The sequence below is a fragment of the Hyperoodon ampullatus genome (assembly GCF_949752795.1).
Source record: "Hyperoodon ampullatus genome assembly, chromosome: 7".
NCBI classification, from domain to species: Eukaryota; Metazoa; Chordata; class Mammalia; order Artiodactyla; family Ziphiidae; genus Hyperoodon; species Hyperoodon ampullatus.
The window spans coordinates 14,783,499-14,805,527 of NC_136920.1; the positions used below are offsets into that span (position 1 = coordinate 14,783,499).

The window sequence follows — 22,029 nt, forward strand, 5'->3', positions numbered from 1 at the left end:
GAGCTGGGCCTGGACATGGAAGAGTTTCTTTTGGTGAAGAACAGAAAATACTCTCCCTAAGTAACCTCTGCAGGGAGATCTGATCCTCCAACTTTATCATGAGGTTTCCTATTCAAGTACTGTATATACAGTCAGCCTTCCTTTTCGGTGAGTTCTGTGGATTCCACCGACCTTGGATGGAAAAAATTTGAAGAAAAAATTCCAGAAAATTCCAAAAGGCAAACTTGAATTGGCTGCCACTTCAACTATTTACATAGCATTTACATTGTTATGAACAACTGTTTACATAACATTTTCATTGTGCTGGGTATTATAAGTAATCTAGAGATGATTTAAAGTATTAGAGAGGATTGTAAGGTTCTATGCAAATACAACATTTCATATGAGGGACTGGAGCATCTGCAGATTTTCATACCGCAAGGGAAGCTGGGACTAATCCCCCATAGACATTAAGGGATGATTGTACTGTCCGATCTACAAAAACAGCTCAGGGGTGGGGGGCGGCAGACAGGGTCAGCTCCTTCAGCCGTCTGCCCTTCTTGTGGGGGGGGGTCTGTTTACAGAGAAAATAATCCCCAAATAACGTTCAGGGCATGACTCAGGCAGTAAAAAAGTACACGCTCCTTGTCACTGGCTAAAAATACCTCCTGCCCTCTGCAGGGCCATCGTTCTGGATACAGTACCCAGGGTACCTGAGTAACTGGGACAGAGGCGAGAAGACAGGTGTATGAGGGACAGGGCTCTGTTTCTGCCACCCATTCAATTCTTACTGCCCCCAGATCAAAGTCCTGGTGTTCCTGGATTTGGTCTCCCACCGTTTCCTAGGAAGTAGGCTGGGATTTTCAAAGATGCTCACGCTGCCCTCCAATTCCACCCCTCCCACCAGAGCCCCTTCATGGTTCAGCAGCTCCGGGAATCTATTAAAGTTAGAGGGAAACAAATGAGCCTGGGAGATGGAATGCACATCTGCAGGGAGCTAGGAGCATGCCTTGACCCCTATCTCCTGGTCTGAGACCTGAGCAAGTCTCTTTACCTCTCTGGAGAGAGCCTCGGTTTCCAATACAATGACAGGATTGGTCTAGATCAGGTTTGCAAACCGTGTTCTGTGGAAAACTAGGGTCTCCTAAGACCTTATTAAGGGCTGCGGTGGCGGGGGAGGTGTTCTTTGGCTAAGGTTGTTCCAGAAACAGCCTACTCTTGACCCTTTTAGAGTCTTACAACTTCATTAGCACTTAAATAGATTCCAGATACCCCATGGTAAAGGAACCTTAATTTTGCTTAGCTCTATTTAACTTGCTTTTCTCCAAACCTATGTGGCCATGGATTTTTTTTTCTTGCTTCGTTTTCTTTTTGCTTTATTTTCCCTGAGGTGCATCTATTGCCCTCTTGAGCGATGCCACCTTTAGCAGAAGAAACTATGTCAAGTGCCGGTCTAAATGATCCACACAACACATCCCTGCCTTGCACTCTTGTTCGGAAGGTGGTACGGAGGAGTGAAAATCATTGATTCTGGAGCTTTCTATGATGGGATCTCAGCTCCCACTGCTTCTCCCACTGTAACCTTGAGCAAGCTACTTACCCTCCCTGTATTTTGATTTCTGGAGATAAAAATAGGTCTCACCTCATAGGGACAGTGGAGGGTTAAGGAAGCCAATGCATAGAAAGTATTTTGGGGTGTGCCTGGCATGGAAGGAGCACTCAGTACACATCAGCTTGTATGGTGTAGGCTGGCCTCTGCCCAGCCCTGTGGCAAATTAAGGTCCTGACTCAGCCATGAGGGCATTTAGTTGGTAAAAGACAAGGCAAAAAGAACTGAACACCAATGAGATGATAAGCCCTTTTTATTTATTTATTTAAAAAAAAATTTTTGGCTGCACCGTGCAGCACGTGGGATCTTAATTCCCCGACCTGGGATCGAACCCATGCCCCCTGCATTGGGAGTGCAGAGTCTTAACCACTGGACCGCCAGGGAAGTTCCGATAAGCCGTTTTTGTACCTCAAATGTGGGACGAATTGGCTAAGACATAGCTGAGTGCTGCAGCCATCTTACCCTTCATCTACATGCTACACACTTAGCATGGTGGAGGGGAAGGGCAGGTGTACACACACACACACACACACACACACACACACACACACCCCTCAGCCATCCTGTGCGCTCATCACCTCAGCTTTCCACCCTCCAGCCTTGTCATAAATAGCCAAGGAGTGAAGAAACTCAGAATACTGAGACACCCGGATAACACCACCCACCCCCAGCATTAATTCCATAGCAGTTTACAGCTTGCGCTGCGGTGCCCTGCTTTACCTCCCTACTTCCTGACTCTAACCCTTCAGAATAAGTGTTCCTGGCCCCATTTTACAGAGTAGGAATTTGAGGCTTGGGGAGTTGAAGTCCCTTGATAAAGTCATAGGACAGTTAAATGGCCCAACTGTACCTAGAACCCAGGTTTCCTGACAACCAGTCCAGACCATGTGCCAGAGACACTGCCCCTGCCAGCTCCTCAGCCAGTGTCATTTCAAAGGCTCCAGCCCAGGATGAGGGGCGCCCCACTGGTGGGGAGGGCAGTCCGATATGGCTGGAGAGGTCAGCTCTCTCTTCCAAGTGCACGGCAGACCTTCCTCTCCACTTTCCTCCCTCGTTCCTTCCCCAGGAAGGAGGAAGGAAAGATTCATTCCACCCCTGTTTTGTGTCCACTGCAGACAGCTCCCCTCTCTCTCTTCCTGTTTTTCTCAGCAGACTGGAAGGAAAAGTACCCAGGAGCCAGAGTTCCAAGCCCCACATGGTACAGACAACGTTTGATGGCTCAGCTAACACCTCCACGATCCACTGCCCCCCAGTCTGTCTTCCAGTGGCCCTAAAGCTTTCACCATCCCTCACCTCAGCGGGGACATCCCTTGGAGATGTCTCTGTCAACTGCTTAGAGACTCTGCCTCCCACCCCAACTGAACTGGTAAGTCTCCCAAGGCCCTCTCTGCCCGTCAGGTCCACATGGATGGCCACCTGCAGGCTGCTCGGTGGGTGACCTCAAGTTGCCCAGCACCGCAGGGCTGAGTCCCCAAACTCTGGCATTGAAAAAGAGTGGACATAGTGATGGAGAGACTTAGGAAGGAGCCTGGATTTCTCCAACTGTGGGGCCCTGCTTGGAGGCTCCTCGGGCCTTTGGAAGATGGGAGAGGAGTTGGCAGATGGAGGGGGTGCCTAGAAAGGGGCCCAGGGCTTCTCCTACCTGTAGGGCCTCTCCCTGGGGGCTTGGAGCTGTCTCCTTCCTCCAGCTGAGCGGCTGCACTCCCGGGCTGTCTTTAAGCCCCTGCGGCTTCTAGCCCCCAGCTCTTCAGTCCCCGCTCCCCCGTCCCCCCGCCCCCCCCACCCCCCCCGCAAGATCCTGGGGCTGCAGACGAGCATTGTTTACTGTCCTGTTGGTACAACACTCTCCCCTGGACTGGGAGGCTCGGATTTCCCATGGAGATCTGACAGGTGGCACCTTTCAATCACAGCCAGTGCCTCCCGCCTGACACCGGGCAGCATCCGTCCAGCGATCATCTCCCTTCCCAATGTACTCGCCTGGCCCTGGCAACTCCCCAGACCATCTGCAGGCCCATTTGGCGCATGGTCACCAGCTGTCTGGCCTCCCCTGCCCATCCAGAGCCCAGGCTAGGCCTCCTCTGCACCCCTCCCCCACCACGTTCCTTTAAATAGTCCCTTGTACCCTTCCTCAGACTAAAGCAGCTGCGGAAGGGTGGGCTAAGAAGGGGTGAAGGGGCCAGCTGCGGAGGGGGCGATGTCTCTCAGGGCTCCCACTGGGCGGGGAGCGGCTGGGGAGAGAGAGAAGGGTGATGGCCGCTGCGCTGAGAGTCTAGGTCGCTGCGCTGAGAGTCTAGGAAATACAAAGCCGAGTTCTATCCGGAACCGGGGTGACGGGTACACAGGAGGCTCTGAACAGATTTTTGTGCTGAATCGAGATTTTGCTCAGAAAGACGAAACACCTTTACCTCCTGTAGGTGTCCTGTGATCTAAGAAACGTACTACTTTTGGAGAATGTGTTAGGGGCTTGTGACCCACCCTCCCCCTCCCCACTGCTTCAGCAACACTGGCCTCCTTCGTATCCCTCCGATGAGTCGATTCCTTTCCATACTCAGGACTGTAAACCGTTCTGCTTCTGCTCTTTGCAAGGCTGGTTCTTTCTCATTCTCCTGCTCTCAGCTCAAATGTCCTTTCCACAGAGAGGTCTCCCATGACCTTGAGATCCTCTCCATCGCTTCTGCATATTTTATTTTCTTATGGGATATGGATTGGAATCCAAAGTTATCTTATTCATTTCCTTGTTACCTGACTTTCTCTCTAGACTCTAAACTCCATGAGGGCAGGGACTTTGTCATGTTCATGGCTGTATGCCCAGGGCCCAGCAAATTGCCTGGGTCATATGAAGTGCTCAATTAATGGATAGCGAATAAATACATAATTTAATTAGTTAGTAGAAATATGGAACCGGAATTTGGGGGCCTGTCCCTGGGATGATCTGAAAGCCAGGTTTGTGTACCAATGGTTGAACAGTGCAATATTGTTGATTGCCAGCTGCATTTAGTGATAAGATGTCTGTAATTTTAAGGGCATGAAAAGGGCATTGTGGGGGGCTTCCCTGGTGGCGCAGTGGTTGAGAATCCGCCTGCCAATGCAGGGGACACGGGTTCGAGCCCTGGTCTGGGAGGATCCCACATGCTGCGGAGCAACTAAGCCCGTGCACCACGACTACTGAGCCCGCGTGCTGCAGCTACTGAAGCCTGTGCTCCTAGAGCCCGTGCTCCACAACGAGAGAAGCCACCACAATGAGAAGCCGGCACACTGCAACAAAGAGTAGCCCCCACTCACCACAACTAGAGGAAGCCCGCGCGCAGCAAGGACCCAATGCAGCAAAAAAAAAAAAAAACAAAGAAAGAAAAAGAAAAACAAAGAAAAAAATGTCATTGTGGAAAAAAGACTTCATCTGTTAGAGATACAATTAGGTGAAGAAAATATGGCTAAATGTTGACAACTGTCAAATCTTGGTGATGGGTGATTAATATGTGGAAGTTCAATATATTGTGCTCTCCACTTTTCTGTACTTTAAAAATTATCCCTAATAAATAAAAATCTAAAACAAAAAGATTCATTTTTATTGAGCATCTGTCATGGACTAGGTGCTTTAAATACATTATCCTTTTTATCTTTTTGTTTGTTCGTTTGTTTTGTAATGATTTTTAAAACTTTGTTTTGAAATAATTATAGGTTTATAGGAAGTTGCATAAATAGTACAGAGAGGGTACACAAGGTTAAATTTTACTTATGATTTATCCACTGAAGGCTAAATCTTACATAACTATATGCAATATCAAAGCCAGGAAATTGGCATTGGTACAATGGCATGTATACTTCTATGACAGCTTAGATTTGAATAAACACTTTCTCCCACAATCAGGGCACAGAACCAATTTCATCAACACAAAGATCTCCCTTGTGCTATCCCCTTAGTCACACCTCCTTCCCTCCCCCCACCAACTCTAACCCTAGGCAACCATTAATCTCTTCTCCCATCTCTATAATATTGTCATGTTGAGAATGTGATTTAAATGGAATCATACAGTATGTAACCTTCCATAAAACCTAACAAAAACCCCATCTAGGAAGCAGATTCCTCTCTTAAGAACCCATCTCCTTTTTCCATGCAATTTCTTAATACTCCATAATATGTTGACTATATTCTCAAAAGTAAAAACCAGGATAACACATATACAATAATATACGTGGCAGCATTATCATAATAGCCCCAAACTGGAAACAACCCAAAAGTCCATCAGTAGGAGAATAGATATATGAACTGTGGCTTATTTATACAATCAAACACTAGACAGCCATAAAAAAGAATGACTAAGAGATACACACGACAATATGGATGAAATCTTACGGATGCTACATTGAGCTAAAGAAGTGAGGCACAAAACAGAAAACAATGTATAATTTCATTTACATGAAGTTCAAGAGTAGGCAGAACTAACTGATGGTGATAGAAGTCAGAATAGTGGTTCACTGCAGAAGAGGGAGTATTGACTGGGAAGGAACATGAGATAACTTTTTAAGGTGCTGGAAATATTTTGTATCTTGATCTGGGTGATAGTTATAAAAATGAATATATATTTAAAAATTAAGCTTGTGTATTTTACTACTTTACTATCTGAATGCTATACCTAAATTTTAAAGTATCAAGGCACAGGGTTTGACAAAGAAGTTTGAGTCCTTAGAGCAGTAATGAGGCCAATATTTAAAATTGGGACTTCCTTAGGGAAGCATATGGTGACCAGCCATATAAAGTGTCTAGCCCACCTTCTCCTATGGGCAGTGTACCACTGCATTATTAATTTGCATCTTCTAAATTTTGTTTACTGGGAAATCCCTTGAAAAATGCAGGGATTGAGGTGGGTTTTTCTTGGGGGGGGGGGTTGAGGGAGGGGGGCGTGCCGACCAAGGAATACATTGTCTTGAAAGATGAAGAGTTCACAAGTACCCTCTGTCTTCCTCACCCAAACACACTAGGTCAGTTCTGGTGGCAGCCACAATGGTCCTATTCATCTCTTTAGGGCCCAGGGCGTCTAACAGAAGCTGACTAAAACATACTGTATACTTGACTCATCTTTCTGCAAGCAGGAACCGTGTCTCGCTTGGCTCTGCAACCCGAGAGAAAGCTTAGTGACCTACACACAGCTGTATTAACACAAAGGGCCTCTGAGCATTGGTCCTCAAACTTGGCTGCACATGGGAATCACCTGGGAAGTTTTAAAATGTACTGATGCCTGGGTCCTACTTCCAGGGATTCTGATTTAATTGGTACGAAGTGAGCTCTGGGCTTCGGGATTATTTTAAGCGTCCCAGGTGACCTTAAGTACATCACAAACTGAGAGCTCCTGTTTGGCTGCATTCTTCCAACTCGGCGCCTGATTTGCGCTCTGGCCTCAGCTCTCCGGAGGTGAGGGCGAGCTTCACTGAGTTCTGTGGTCCTGCCCCTCTTACAGAACCAATAAACTCAAATCTCTCCGTAACACCCCTAAAGACAACAATTCTAACCAGTCTGCAGGCGCTCTGCGCCCCGCTCAAGCCTCTATGGTATTTTGGAGTCCTCTCTAGCATTTGGGAGACGCCTTAGTCAGGGCCAGCAGCTCCCTCTCTATGGTAGCGGATTTTCCAGCGCCGCCTCGTTGGTACTTCATTCCGGAAGCGCGTACGGATCAGAGAAGAGGCGGGACTTCCCTCCCGGAAGTGACCCAGGTGCTTCCGCCTTATCCTACCTGAGCGCCCGGTGAGTTTCTAGTGTTTACCCGAAGTTGGGGACATAGGGGGCGTTGTGGCAGGCTCCAGGCCGTGGTGAGTGACGTCTGACCTCAAGGTGATCCTGATGATGGCGCCGCCATTTCAGAGGTGTAGACCCTGGGCTGGGGCCCGGGCGCCTTAGTCCCGCGTATGATCGAATTCTTAGGGCCCCGCAGGTTCATGCTCCATTCCGGTCTCCCCTTCTTCTCCTGGTTAGAGGTGACCTAGAGGGATTGGGAGTCAGGGCTCCGGGGCTCGATTTCCAGCCCCGCCATTGACATGTTCTGTGACCTTGGGCTAGGCAGTGTTCCCCTTCGGGGCCTCAGTTCCCACATCTGTGAAATGGGACGTTTGAATTCACTGAGGTCAGTGGCCCCTGCTGGTCTGATGCCCTCTGATTCCTCCACATCCTCCAGCCCCTGCGATGGGAAGGTGAATGGGAGGGGTGGGTGCTGACCATGATGTCTGCCCCCAGGATTAGGAGGCCAGAGGGAGATCTCTTCCACGGTGCAGGGCTGAAATGGACCCGCTTAGGGCCCAGCAGCTGGCGGCAGAGCTGGAGGTTGAGATGATGGCTGATATGTACAACAGGTAAGGGCTGATTCTAAGCTGCCTTGTCTTAGAGAATGATCCCAGGTCACTCTTGCCAAGGCAGAGGTGGATAACTTATGAAGATTATTTTCCTCATTCTGGGGAAACCTGAGGCCCGGGCTTACCCTCCCGGCACCCCCAACTCCCGCCCCATGCTTAGGGCTAATGCAGACGCAGTGTGGGGTCACTAGAAGGAATTGGGCATTTAGGTTGGGATGGAATTGACGATGTAGGAGCTGAGCAGGAAGAGAAGGTCCCGTCCAGGCTCTGGTTGTGTTCCAGGAAGAGTAGAGCATTTGCCTTTTGACAAATAGCACGTAGCCCACTTAGGAGTCAACATTTCTTAAACTCTTAATCCATCTCAGACACATGCTGAGCATTTTATATGCATTATCTTTTTTTAAAGGTGAGGACATTGAGGTTTCTAGAGGTTAAGTAACTCTCTCAGGGTCCACAGCTGGTCAGTAGCAAAGTCAGAACCAGTAACTCAGTCTGACTCCTAACTAGTGCCCATAACCATCTGGCAAATTTGGGAACAAATCGTAGCTGCACCAACCACCACTACTATGGCCTTGGGCAAGTTACATGGACTGTTAGACCAGTGGTTTCCCCATCTGTAAAGTGGAGTTAATAGTAGTACCTTACTCACAGAGACATTATCAATATTAAATGTAAAAGTATATGACAAGCTCTTAGCATTAAGCCCAACACAAGTCAAGTAAGCAGTCAACAAATATTTGCTATTTTTATTGGCTTAAGCTCTCTGGTATCCTTCCTAGATTAGTTGTTTTATCTTGGAGGCTCTTTATCAGAATAATTTTTAAATGTAGGCTGCAAAGTCAGGCTACCAGGGTTCATAGCCCAGCTTTATGTGATCCTGAGGCTCTCTGTGCCTTCATTTCCTTATCTGTAAAAAGGGGGATAATGATTGTGCCTACCTCTTAGGGTTATCATGAGAACTGCATGACAGAATCCATGTCAAGCACTTAGCATGATGTCTGGAACATAGCTGGTACTCAGCTAATGGTTCTTGTTTGATTAGTCATAAACATGGCTAATGGTTCCTGCTCTCAAGGATCTTCCAAGATAGTTGAGCTGCAAACTGAGGATTTACACTGCCTTCTCGGGAGGTGAAATCAGCGTAGCAGGGCAGGAATGGCTGAGGGTTCCTGGTATGCCACAGGTTGCTGCTGGCTTGACCTTGCTCTTCCTTCTTTCTAGAATGACCAGTGCCTGCCACCGGAAGTGCGTGCCTCCCCACTACAAGGAAGCAGAACTGTCCAAGGGCGAGTCTGTGTGCCTGGACCGGTGTGTCTCCAAGTACCTGGACATCCATGAGCGGATGGGCAAAAAGCTGACAGAATTGTCTATGCAGGATGAAGAGCTGATGAAGAGGGTGCAGCAGAGTTCTGGGCCTGCATGAGGCCCCAGGCGGTACACCTTAAGGTGCACCGTGTCCTTTTCCACCTGTCTAATAAAAGTGCCCCCATTGGGTGTCATCTGTGAAGACTGCCAGGCCTAGGCTCTTTCTGGAAAGTCTCCAGGAGCCCAGGGTATGATGGAGCTCTTTCCCGGTCGGAGAAGGGGTATTTGTCACACTGGCATGTGACTGTGTGTTTATATATATTATATATTAAAACAAGTTTGTTGACACCTACAGTGTGCAAAGCGGTGTGCCTGGCACTTGGGAGTAAAGGCAGCAGATACAGCCTCTCCCAGCAGAGGGAGTCTAACGTAGTGTTTAAAAGCATAGACTGGTACCATGGCTTAAGTTTACATTCCACATCAGCCACTTGCTGTGTGACCCTGAACGTGTCATTTCACTGTGCTTAGCTTCCTCATCTGTAAAGTGGGGAGAATCAGGGCTGTTGTGAAGATTGAATGAGTTAATATGAATAAACGTATTTAGAATAATGACTGGGCCATAGAAAGTGCCCGGTATATATTATTTCTGTCTAACAACTTAAAATCAAGCGCAGGCAGGCATTTTCCTCAATGATATAAAGGAATGATTTAGAGGAGAGAGTGGAAAGTAGGTGGAACCTAAGCCTGAAGTAGCCACAACCTCTTGGTTCTCAACAGCAATATCGAAACATGTGAAGGGACCCAGCTTCATGCGTGATGTGTGTGATCCAGGGAGGGACCGAGTGATAACCGCTGCCATTCAGAGTTCACCTGAACCTGAGTTAGGGACTGCGCTCCTGAGACTGGGTATCCAGTCTCATCCACTCAGCAGGCTAAAGGCCCTGTTAGGAAATGGGGGCTCAGAGAGGTGGTGGTTTGCTGGAGGTCACAGGAGAGGAGCAGTAACGGAGGTCAGGGTTGACCGCTCGCGGAGGAGAGGCCGCATCTACTTCCTGTCCTGAGGGTGCCCTTGGAGAACTGTGCAGTTCTCAAAATGTAGGGTTCCCTGCAGAAGGAATTTTGGTGGACGCCAGTGCCACTGATAGCAGTGCCTTCACGGCGGAGGGAGGTATCTGGGATGTAACCTCACCAGGTCATTGGGCTCACAGGAAAGGAGACGGTAGAGACAGTGAGTTTCAGGCTTAAAAGTACAGGTTCAGGGAATTCCCTGGCGGTCCAGTGGTTGGGACTTTGAGCTTTCACTGCCGAGGGCCTGGGTTCATTTCCTGGTCAGGAGCTAGGATCCTACAAGCTGCGCAGTGTGGCCAAAAAAAAAAAAAAAAAAAAAAATCCAGGTTCAAGTCAGACCACCTGGGATGAAATTTTCTGGCTGTGTGATCATGGGTGAGGCATTTAACTACTCTGTGCCTCAGTTACCCTATCTATAAAGCGATAAAAGTACCTACTTCATTGAGTGGTTGTGAAGATTAAAGGTGTTAATAACTAAAGCACTTAGGAAAGTGCCTAATTCTCCCACGTTAAAGACTCAATAATGTTAGCTCTTTTTTTTCTTTTTTTTTTTTTAATTGCTAACTTTGATGTAAGGAGTCTCGGGACAGACCCCCTGAAAACTTCAAAACTATTGTCCATCTACCTTAAGGGTGGGCAGAGAGCTAAGGCTCCTTTCTAGGTACTGAAGTGCCAACTTGGGTCAACAGGTGGCGCTGTCTGCTCACGGGAATCAGCACTGCTGTGGCCAGTTCTACAAGTGTGTATTATTCGTGTATTCCTTGTGGCCGTTGTACTAGGAAGAGCAGAGTGGTGAGGAAAACAGATATTGTACCTGCCCTCAGGTTTAGCAAGGAGCGTCAGAAATTTTCAGAGCACATAGCTGGAACATCTAGAAGGGGTAGTAGAGAATGGAGAGAAGAGGTTCCAGCTGGACAGAGAGCACTTGCAAAAGCTTTGAAGTGTGGCAGAAAGTGTGGAGCAGTCAAGAAACAAAGCTCTGGCCTGCCTGGAGTGCCAAGTGGGAAGGGAGGTAGTGGTGAGAGATGAGACCTGCCCGAGGGCTGGGCAGGCGCAGCTCCAAAGAGCCTGATGAGCTGAGTTAAAAGTTTGGATTTCGTCCGAAGGGCATCAGCAAACTGTTGAAGGATGTAAACCCTGGCAGTGAAAATGACAGATCTGCATTTTAAAGCTCCCTCTAACTGTCAGCCAGGTGGGTAGGGGTAGACGATGGCTTAATGGATCCAGGGGAGACATGCCAGGGAGCTGGTGAGGAAACAGGGGGATGATGCCAGTAAGAATAGCTATCGAGTTGCTACACTGTGCTAATAAGTATATTATTTCAGTTAAAACTCATAGCAGGGGCTTCCCTGGTGGCGCATTGGTTGAGGGTCCGCCTGCCGATGGGGGACGTGGGTTCGTGCCCCGGTCCGGGAGGATCCCACGTGCCTCGGAGCGGCTGGGCCCGTGAGCCATGGCCGCTGAGCCTGCGCGTCCGGAGCCTGTGCTCCGCGGCGGGAGAGGCCGCAGCAGTGAGAGGCCCGCGTTCCGCAAAAAAAAAAAAAACCTCATAACAACTCTGAGGCGGGTACCATATTCTTATAGGTGAAGAAGTTGAGGCTCTGAAAAGTTAGTAACTTGCTGAAGGTCATACACCAAGCAAGTGCTGGAGCCAGGATTCCAGCTAATTCAGACACGAGCGCCCACTTTTACCTGCCCCTCTAGGACTGGAGTGCGGGTGTGGGTGGGGCACGCTCCATGTCAGCCATGACATATTTTATTCAGCAGTAGTTACTGTTGGCTTGCTGCATGCAGAGAGCCGTAGAAAGTGTGCAAGTGAATTAACTAGGTCCCTGCGTTCAGTGAACAAGTGTGGCGTTTGGGAGGGTGGGCATAGGAGAGATGGAACAAACATATAAAGAGTAGTAGAATAGGTTAGGCCTTTTCTGCCATCGAGAAGAGTCAAAAACTGAATGCTCGCATGTGTGTTCGCTAGATTATCAGTTTCATTTATTTATTTTCATAAATTTATGTATTTATTTTTGGCTGCGTTGGGTCTTTGTTGCTACACGCGGTCTTTCTCTAATTGCAGCGAGCGGGGGCTACTCTTCGTTGCGGTGCACGGGCTTCTCATTGCAGTGGCTTCTCTTGCTGCGGAGCATGGGCTCTAGAGCGTAGTCTCAGTAGTTGTGGCACACAGGCTTAGTTGCTCCGCGGCGATTATCAGTTTTAAAAACTGGGAAGTGTCTCATAAAAATCAGGACTTTGGCTTCTTTTGAAAAGTTAGAAGATCTGACAAGTCAGCCTACATTCCTGCTTGGCAGTGGTCCGCTGCTGGAGGATGGGTGGAGGCTCAGCTGTCCGCCAAACCTCCCACCTCTCATTTCGTCCCTCATCACCATCTGCTTGACCTGCAGGCATTTGGCCTGCACCTTCTGCTCTTTGGGTTTTCAGGTGAGCCAGACACTATATGAGAAAACATGTAATGGTCCTGCTGCTGCTGTTCATTCCTATTCATTCCTAGTATGATCTCCTTCCCTTGAGCGTGCACTGGACCTAAATAGAGACTTGCTTCTAACAAACAGAACAGAGCAAAGGTGATGAAAGCTGCTTCCAAGGTTAAGACACAAAAGATTGTAACGGCCATCTTGTTATTGTCTCTCTCTCTCTCTTCCTCCCTTTCTCCTCCTCTCCTCTTCCTTGCAAGATCTGTTGAAGCAAGCTTCCATGTTGTGAGCTGCCCTATGAAGAGGCCCATGTGGTGGGGAACTCAGGGCAGCCTCCAGCCCACAGCCAGTGAGGAACTGAATCCTGCTGGCAACCGCATGAGTGAGCTCAGAAGCAGATCCTTCCCCAGTCAAACTTTCAGATGACTACAGCCCTGGCTGGCACTTTGCAGCCCTGTGAGAGACCCTGAAGCAGAGGACCCAACTAAGCTGCACGCTGACTCCCAGCCTAGAGAAACTGAAGTGATAAATGTGGTTTTAAGCCATTACATTTTGGGGTAATTTGTTATGCAGCAATAGTTAACCACTACACAGACAGTTCTCACAGCTGTTACAGTCGTCAAAGACTATGTTTGGTCATTCTACGCCCACACCTGGAAGGGACCAGGCACCGTTCCAGGCATTCGGGGCACACCAATGAACAAAATAAAGATTGTTGCCCACTTGGAACTTATATTCTAGGGCAGTGGTTTTGCATAGAAGTCTGGGTTGGCAGGGCTGTTTTGAAGGAAAGACAGCCCCTTCAGCTCCTGGGAGAAGGTTCTTAACCTTTCACATCTTGGGCCCCTTTGAAACGCCAACAAAAGCCACAGACTGGTTCTTCAGAAAATTGTTCACGCACAGAATTTTGCATGCAATTTTAGGGATTTTCATAAGAATTCTTGTGGGCTGACCTGGGGGGAGTCTTGTGACAAGCATTTTTTTAAATGCTGGGGCAAAGAGAAACAAGACAGAAAATCAAAGGGGGGAGACATATTAAAATCAGTCACTTTTACAGCTGTGATAAGTGCTGTAAGAGATGCCCAGGGAAGTGTGGGGCTATGTAAAGGGATGACCTCCAAGTCTGGGTGCTCAGGGAAGGCTGTCCCCCTGAAAGCGATATAGGTGAGTGAGATTTGAAGGATGGGTAGGCATTTGCCAGGTTGGGGACAGTGGTGGGTGGTGGCTTCTTTGTTAAGTGGTGGGAGGATAGTGGTGGAGAAGGTGGGCTCAGGTCCCTATCCTCTGGCCCATACAGTCTATCAGAGGAAACAGACACGTTGTGATGAGTTTTATCAAAGGGTGACTCGAATGTTATACGAGTCATATAGCAAAGGGATTTATTGCTGGAGTCAGGCAAGGAGCCTTCCTGTAGGAAGTGCCCGTTAAGTCAAAATCTGAAGGATTAGTTAGATAGGCCAGGGTGGGGGAATGTTCCAGGCCCAGGTGGGAGAACACGGGGTTTTAATGGATGAGAACAGGTCACAACAGTGAAAGCATAGAGAAGAGAGAGGCCAGAAGGGAGGTGGGGGCAGCAGGAGGGCCCGGATGGACGAGGGGGCATCGTTGGGAGTTTGTACGTTTGCCCAACAGTCGTGGAAACTTCCAAGGGAAGAGGCCTGGTTGAAGCCAGGATCATTCTGACTGGAAGGTGGACTCACTGGCACGAGTGGAATCGGGAAGGCCAGGCTGAAAGGGTCGCAGGAGTCCAGGCGGGAGTTGATGAGACCTAGGCTTGGGGGCCAGCAGAAGATGGAGAGGAGAAGTCTTTAAAGGCAGGAGCCACAAGCTCGCTGGTAGGTTGGATGTGGAAAGTAAGGCTGGGAGCCAGAGTCTGGATAACTTCGCTTTGAGCTTAAGCAGCTGTGTGCAAGGTGGTGCTTTTACCGACATAGGCAGCAACGGATGTAGGGCGAGTTAGGGAGGAAGGAGGAGGGTCATTTTCTGTCATCACTGAGCACTTTTTTTTTTTTTTAATTTTTAAATTAAAAAAAAAATTTTGGGGCTGCGCTGCACGGCATGTGCAATCTTGGTTCCCCAACCAGGGATGGAACCCACACCCCCTGCATTGGAAGTGTGGCGTCTTAACCACTGGACCACCAGGGAAGTCCCACTGAGCACTTCTTTTTTTTAATTTATTTATTTTTTATTTTTTTGGCTGTGTTGGGTCTTCGTTTCTGTGCAAGGGCTTTCTCTAGTTGTGGCAAGCGGGGGCCACTCTTCATCGCCGGGCGCAGGCCTCTCACTGTCACGGCCTCTCTTGTTGCGGAGCACAGGCTCCAGACGTGCAGGCTCAGTAGTTGTGGCTCACGGGCCTAGTTGCTCCACGGCATGTGGGATCTTCCCAGACCAGGGCTCGAACCCGTGTCCCCTGCATTAGCAGGCAGATTCTCAACCATTGCACCACCAGGGAAGCCCTGAGCACTTCTTATTATCTTAGAAGTTCCGGTACAATTGGCCTGTATCTACTTTTCCAGCTGCAGCTTCATGCCACAGCCCGCCTCATTCTATATGTTCTTCCTTTCAGGCCCTCCTTCAGTTCCCTGCATGTCTCAGGCATCCTCCTGTTGTAGGGCATCTGCGTGCTGTGTCCTCCTCTTGGGGGTTGATAAATTCTACTGATTTAGACACGGGAAGTCTTATATCTTCAGACTGTGGCACAAACAACACCTTTAAGGACTCCTCTCTGCCTTCCAGTCTAGATCAATGCCCCTCCCCAATGATATGTTACTTCTCTTCCATGGCACTTCCTTTATTTTTTAAAATAAATTTATTTATTTATTTATTTTTGGGTGTGTTGGGTTTGTTGCTGCGCACGGGCTTTCTCTGGTTGTGGCGAGCGGGGGCTACTCTTCGTCGTGGTGCGTAGGCTTCTCATTGCGGTGGCTTCTCTTGTTGCGGAGCACAGGCTATAGGCGCGTGGGCTTCAGTAGTTGTGGTGTGCAGGCTCTAGAGCACAGGCTCAGTAATTGTGGTGTGCAGGCTCTAGAGCACGGGCTCAGTAGTCGTGGCGCACAGGCTTAGTTGCTCCGCGGCATGTGGGATCTTCCTGGACCAGGGCTCGAACCTGTAACCCCTGCATTGGCAGGCAGATTCTTAGCCACTGAATGGCGCTTCCTTTAGATGTAATTACACTTACTATGTGATAATTTGATTCATCGACTCCTCTCCCCCTCTGGACTTTATGTTCTCTGAGGATGGAGTCTGTGTCTTATTCATCCTTCAATCCCTAGTGCCTGATGCCTGTGAAAGCGTTTACAAAATTTTTTTAAACTGATATAATTCACATATCATAAAATTCACCCTTTTAAAGTGTACAATTAAATGGATTTTAGTGCATTCACAGGGTGGTACCGTCATCACCACTATCTACCTGTGCAACACTGTCACCCCCAAGAAGAAGAAACCCCATACTCATTAGCAGTCACTTCCCTTCTCTCCCTCCTCCAGTTTTTGGCAACGACTAATCTCCTGTCTCAGTGTATCTGCCTATTCTGGGCATTTCATATGAGTGCACCCCTACAATATGTGATCTTTTGCATCTGGCTTTCACTTAGCATACTGTTTTTAAGGTTCATCCATGTTGTAGCATGTACCAGTACCTCCTTCCTTTTTTTTTTTTTTTTTTTTCGGTACGCGGGGCCTCTCACTGCCGTGGCCTCTCCCGCCGCGGAGCACAGGCTCCGGACGCTCAGGCTCAGCGGCCACGGCTCAGGGGCCCAGCCGCTCCGCGGCACGTGGGATCCTCCCAGACCGGGGCACGAACCCGTGTCCCCTGCATCGGTAGGCGGACTCTCAACCACTGCTCCACCAGGGAAGCCCCCGCTCCTTCCTTTTTATGACCAAATCATAATACATTCATTGTTACTATACACATTTTTTTTTTTTTTGGTCACACCTCCCGGCTTGTGGGATCTTAGTTCCCCAACCAGGGATTGAACCCGGGCCTTCAGCAGGGAAAGCGCAGAGTCCTAACCACTGGACCACCAGGGAATTCCCACTATACACATTTTGTTTATCCATTTGTTAACGGACAATTGGGTTGTTTGCACTTTTTGGCTATTATGAATAACAATGCTATAAACATTTGTGTCCAAGTTTTTTTTGTTTTTTTTTTTGCGGTACGCGGGCCTGTCACTGCTGTGGCCTCTCCCGTTGTGGAGCACAGGCTCCGGACGCGCAGGCTCAGCTGCTCCGCGGCATGTGGGATCTTCCCGGACCGGGGCACAAACCCACGTCCCCTGCATCGGCAGGTGGACTCCCAATCACTGCGCCACCAGGGAAGCCCTGTGTCCAAGTTTTTGTGTCCACATATGTTCTCAGTTCTCTTGGGTATATACCTAGGAGAGGAATTGCTGGGTCATAGTGGTGACTCTATGTTTAACTATTTGAGGATCAGCCAAACCGTTTTTCCAAAGTGGCTGCACTATTTTATTTACATTCCTCACGCAAAGGTTTACCATGACTATTTGTTAGGCTGAATAAATAATTTCTTCATTGTGAACTGGATACTATTATTTCCAGCACATAATAGACTAGAAGAGTTAAGGCTCGGGAGTGTGAGTGCCTTGGGCAAAACTGCACAACTAATGAGCTGCAGAGCCAGGATTGGGACCCAGCCTGTGATTCGTGAGCCAGTACTCCTGTTCACTCAGCTGTGAGGCCGACTCTGGCCACCGGCCTGCAGGAGATTCAATGTGATAGCTCTATTCTACTCAAGCTGTGGGAGTGTCAAGGGAACAGAGTCTAGAAAGGGATTACTTTTGGGGACAGGAGGAGGGGTTGGTAAATCTTACTGATTCTGATATGGAAGTGTGTCTTAAGTCTCTGCTCTGGGACTTCCCTGGTGGTCCAGTGGTTAAGACTCTGCCCTTCCAATGCAGGGGGCGCAGGTTCAATCCCCGGTGGGGGAACTAAGATCCCACATGCCATGTGGTGTGGCCAAAAATGAAGTCTCCTTTCCTCTATTTTTTTTTTGTTTTAATTATCTGAACTATTACAGTGGCCTCTTAACTGCTTTAAAGTCCTCTCCTTTCCACTCATTAAACACACAAACCCGACCATATCTATCTCCTCCCTTAAAAACAAACAAAGTAAACCAAAATAAAACAAGAAAACAAAATCCAGGCGTTCCCATCACCTACCTCACAACATGGGAAATCCTTGGCCTGGCAGAGGTCATTCCAAACTGACCACAGCCTACCTTTCCAGCTCCCTTTCCCACTACCCTCTTCCACTTATTCCACAAATGTTTACCACAGGCTGTTACAGGCCAGGTCCTGGGATAGGCAGCAGGCATACAAATCACCTACAATGTGGTTCCCAAGGTGCCTTCCCTCCAGAGATTTATAGCTCATGGGGAGGGAGCAGGCAACTAAACTGATGATTCTAGATCAGTGTGAGGGCTTCATTTCAGGATAGAATAGCGTTTGGGGGGAGTACATGGGCAGGACCCCTAACTCAGCCTAAGAGATCAGAGCTTCCAGAAAAAGGTGAAATTGAGGTGAGTTGTGAAGGATGAGTGCATTAGAAATGAAGGAGGGACTTCCCTGGTGGCGCAGTGGTTAAGAATCCGTCTGCCAATTCAGGGGACACGGGTTCGAGCCCTGGTCCGGGAAGGTTCCCACGTGCTGTGGAGCTTAGAACTAAGCCCATGTGCCACAACTACTGAAGCCCACGTGCCTAGAGCCCGTGCTCCGCAACAAGAGAAGCCACCACAATGAGAAACCCGCGCATCGCAATGAAGAGTAGCCCCCACTCACCACAACTAGAGAAAGCCCATGCGCAGCAACGAAGACCCAACGCAGCCATAAATAAATAAATAAATTTGTAGGAAAAAAAAAAGAAATGAAGAAGGAACAGCAGGTGAAAGGCCAGGAGGTGTGAAACCAGCTGGCTTCACACTTCATTCCACAGGTATTTACTGAGTGCGTCTTAGGTGTCAGGTGCTGTTTTTTTTTTTTTTTTTTTTGTGGTACGCAGGCCTCTCACTGTTGTGGCCTCTCCCGTTGCGGAGCACAGGCTCCGGACGCGCAGGCTCAGCGGCCATGGCTCACGGGCCCAGGCGCTCCCCGGCATGTGGGATCTTCCCGGACCGGGGCACGAACCCACGTCCCCTGCATCGGCAGGCGGACTCCCAACCACTGCGCCACCAGGGAAGCCCTCAGGTGCTGTTTTTGGTGCTGGAGATACAGCAGTGACCACAGCAGACCAGACCCTTGCCCCCATGGAGCTGACAGTTCACAAGGGGAAAATATCAAAATGTGGGTTGGAGATAAGGAGCGGCAAGCATTACAGCCATGGGGGCCCGTGGACCCCTAGAGTCTGTGGAGGGTCCACAAAACCCTTGGAAATTGAATGTAAATATATGTGTGTGTTCATGTTCACACAGGCATTTTCATAGGGAATGGACTCATAAAATTTTATTGCATTCTCAAAGGGATCCATCCATGACCGCCTTGGGCATGGGGGTCCTTATTCTAGGGCCTCTTGTGCGAAAATAAGGAGTTTGACCTTGAGGTGGAAGTTCTGGGAGCCAGTCATTAATTTTGAGAAGTGAAAGCATCAGAGCCTGACACTGTGCTCCTGCCAGAGAGAACTCCTTGTGCCTTTTCTGCTGCTAAGCCCTTGCTCTTGCTGTCTCTTCCCGAGCTGGAGGAATGGAAAGGGCCACACTTTCAAAGCCAGACAGACCTGACTTTGCATCCTGCTTCTACCCACCATTTTCCAGCTGCCAGCCTTCAGTCTTCTCCCTCTGTGAAAAGCTCTGAGGTTTAGATGAGCCTGTAATGTTTGGAGGATTTAACGATAATTTTTGTTTGGAAAGTGCCCAGCATATAGTAGCCACTTGGCAAATATAAGTTCCTCTCGTGGCTAGATGGCTCAGCCGTTCGGAGAGCCCCTCCTGTCTGGGGTCTGGAACTTCCTGGGCAGTTGCTCACATGCCCACAGAGCTTTGTGAGTATCACGAATATCACTCTCAACACACTAATAAACTCACATCTGTATTTATTTGCCCTTGACCTCATCCCATTAATCCACACCACAGTTCACCCTCTATTTTACAGATGAGGAAACTGGGAGGTTGAGAGATTTACCAGGAATCAGTAAGTGGCTGGAAGCATCCCATCACCATATCTTCTAAAATAATAATAATGACAGTAGTAACAACAACAGTGAACATTTATTATGCTTACTTTGTGCCCAGCGCTGTGCTGAGCACTTTACCTGCCTCATAACCCTCAATTCCAGCCCCCACCTCTCGGCAGTACTATTGTAGGTACTGCTGTAAGGTAGGTACTATTGTTATGAGAACTTATAGGAGGAAACCGAGGCCCAGAGAGGTTAAGCAACTTGCTCAAGATAACCCAGGACAGTTTTCAAGTCCACTCTCAGACCTCGATCTAACTCCACAAAGAAACCCGTGTCATTCTGCCTCTCGGAAAACTCTACTCCCAAGTGCACAGTTCAAAACCCCACCCAAGGCTGCCCTGCATCGCGGTCAGTCCGCTCCAGCCGAGTTGTTCTTTGTTTTGACCAAGGATACAGAGGGCGCTGCCCCGATTCGTCTGGGGGGCCGAGGGGGAGGGAGTAAGGGTGGACATTTTAGGTGCAGGGGCGTGTGCCGGGGAGAGTATCTGGGGACCAGAGGACGAGTCACGTGCCCGTGAAACTCGACCTAGGGGGAGGGTTAGGGAAGGGAGCCCCCGCCCCTACCTCGGGGTGCAGCCCCGGCCGGTTTTAAGTACAACTGTTCACTCCGTCGATCCACTTCGTCCTAGCCTCATTTCGCGGATTGGTGGCGCCCGCCGGGTTCCCGTTCCCCGACTTCTTCCGATGGGACCGAGGCGGTGAGGACACCAGGCTGTCCGGCAGAATCTCCGAGGCCGCCCAGACCCGGCGCGCAGAGAAGTCCCGAGCGCCGCTGCAGTTCCGAGCTGGGCCCGCCGGACACCGGACGCCGAAATTGTGCACGCGCCGCTCCGCGACCGGTCGGCGGCTACAGGAGGCGCGTTTGCCCCGGATCAGAGGTGAGCAGCGGGTGCGGCTGGGGTCCGGGTCCCGGGCTGCACGTTCTCTGAGAGTCACCCGGCTGGCTCCCACCGACACTTCCAGGCTCCCCAAGAAAGACCCGTTACCTGAGCCCGTAGGTCCCGCCTCTCCAAAGCGCGTCCCTCCTTCCCCTTTGGTCTGGCCCCTCGGCGCCCTCTCTTGCTGCACTGCGTCCGTTTAGAGAAACACTCTTGTCGGAGTTCGAACGGACCTGCGGGAACTCCTAAATGCAAAGCCCCATTTCACAGATGAGAGTACTGAGGCCCTCCGGCGAAGGCATTCGTGCTTTGCTCCGCTCCCTCGCGCCCTTTCTCTCTTGCCCTTCCTGTCCCTCTCCCCTCTCTGCTTTTCTCGGTCTCACCGGCCGCTCTCCGCCCCCGCGCAGCCCGCGCAGCCCGCGTCCCGTCTCCTCCCGCGGCGGCGGCCGTGGCCTAGGCGGAGGGGGTGGGGGTGGGTGCTCGGGCTCCTTCTCTCTCCGGTAAACCCACCCTCCCGCCAGCCCCTCCGCCGCCACTGCTCTTATAAAGTCAGCGGCCGCCGGACTTCCTGCGGGTGCCCGAGCCCCCTCCCCGGGCGAGAGAGGGCGGGCATGTTCCCCGGCGCGCAGCTGGGTGCCCGTGTGAGTGGGTGGCGCCGGGGGCGCTGGAGGGCCTGCCTGGGTCTCCTTCCACGTGGCAGCTGTCGGCTTGGACCGAGAGACTGTAGGGACTTGGGTCGCCTAGTGCGGAAAGGGGGAGGGCTTGCTGAAGCCCTGCCCCAGAGAAGAGGAGTGGTCTTATAGGGGCAACAGGAAGAGGGGAGGGTGTCCTTGAGCTAACATCAGACTTCCCCTTCCTCCCCCTGCTTGCTTCTGGGGGTCCTTCCTGGAGCGGGAGGCCGGATACTGGCCAGCGGTGGCTTCAGAGCGCGCCCTGCCCCTTGCTGACCTTTGGGGACTTGGGGAAGTGCGGGATTGGTCCCCGGGAGCCGGGCTCTGCGTGCCTTGGCCTGGGTGGAAGAGCCCGGCAGCGCGCCAAGAAGCTGTTGCGCACAGACAGGACCTTCCTTGTCTCTGATAGTGACACGGCGGGAGCCCAGCGCCTCGTGCGCCCCTGGCGCTGCCAGTGCGCCCAGAGCCAGCTCGGCAGCACCCACTGGGAAGCCCAGGGCTCTATGGGCCCTCCATGAAGGCCCCCTTGCGGGCTGGCTCGAGGGGTCTCGGGAGCCACC

The 22,029-nt window shown here is 50.2% G+C and overlaps 1 protein-coding gene across 3 annotated transcripts; it reads left to right on the forward strand.

Annotated features, from left to right (window-relative positions):
• The first annotated feature begins 7,267 nt into the window (after positions 1-7,267).
• On the forward strand, positions 7,268-9,589 carry TIMM10 (translocase of inner mitochondrial membrane 10). Of its 3 annotated transcripts, none has more exons than XM_079708238.1 (3): positions 7,268-7,328; positions 7,815-7,930; positions 9,152-9,589. In XM_079708238.1, exons 2-3 carry the CDS (start codon positions 7,860-7,862, stop codon positions 9,351-9,353), a joined length of 273 nt encoding a protein of 90 aa, XP_079564364.1. In that variant the 5' UTR covers positions 7,268-7,328; positions 7,815-7,859; the 3' UTR covers positions 9,354-9,589. The 3 variants fall into 3 exon arrangements, with proteins under 3 accessions (XP_079564364.1, XP_079564365.1, XP_079564366.1); XM_079708239.1 differs by lacking the exon at positions 7,268-7,328 and adding an exon at positions 7,329-7,415; XM_079708240.1 differs by lacking the exon at positions 7,268-7,328 and adding an exon at positions 7,329-7,393.
• The last annotated feature ends 12,440 nt before the right edge of the window (positions 9,590-22,029 follow it).

What these genes read in the sequence shown, in the direction of transcription:
- TIMM10 (XM_079708238.1), top strand. Translation starts at nt 7,860, where the DNA reads ATGGACCCGCTTAGGGCCCAGCAGCTGGCGGCAGAGCTGGAGGTTGAG. An exon ending in ATGGCTGATATGTACAACAG is followed by an intron (nt 7,931 to 9,151) that starts GTAAGGGCTGAT and finishes CCTTCTTTCTAG; the next exon opens with AATGACCAGTGCCTGCCACC.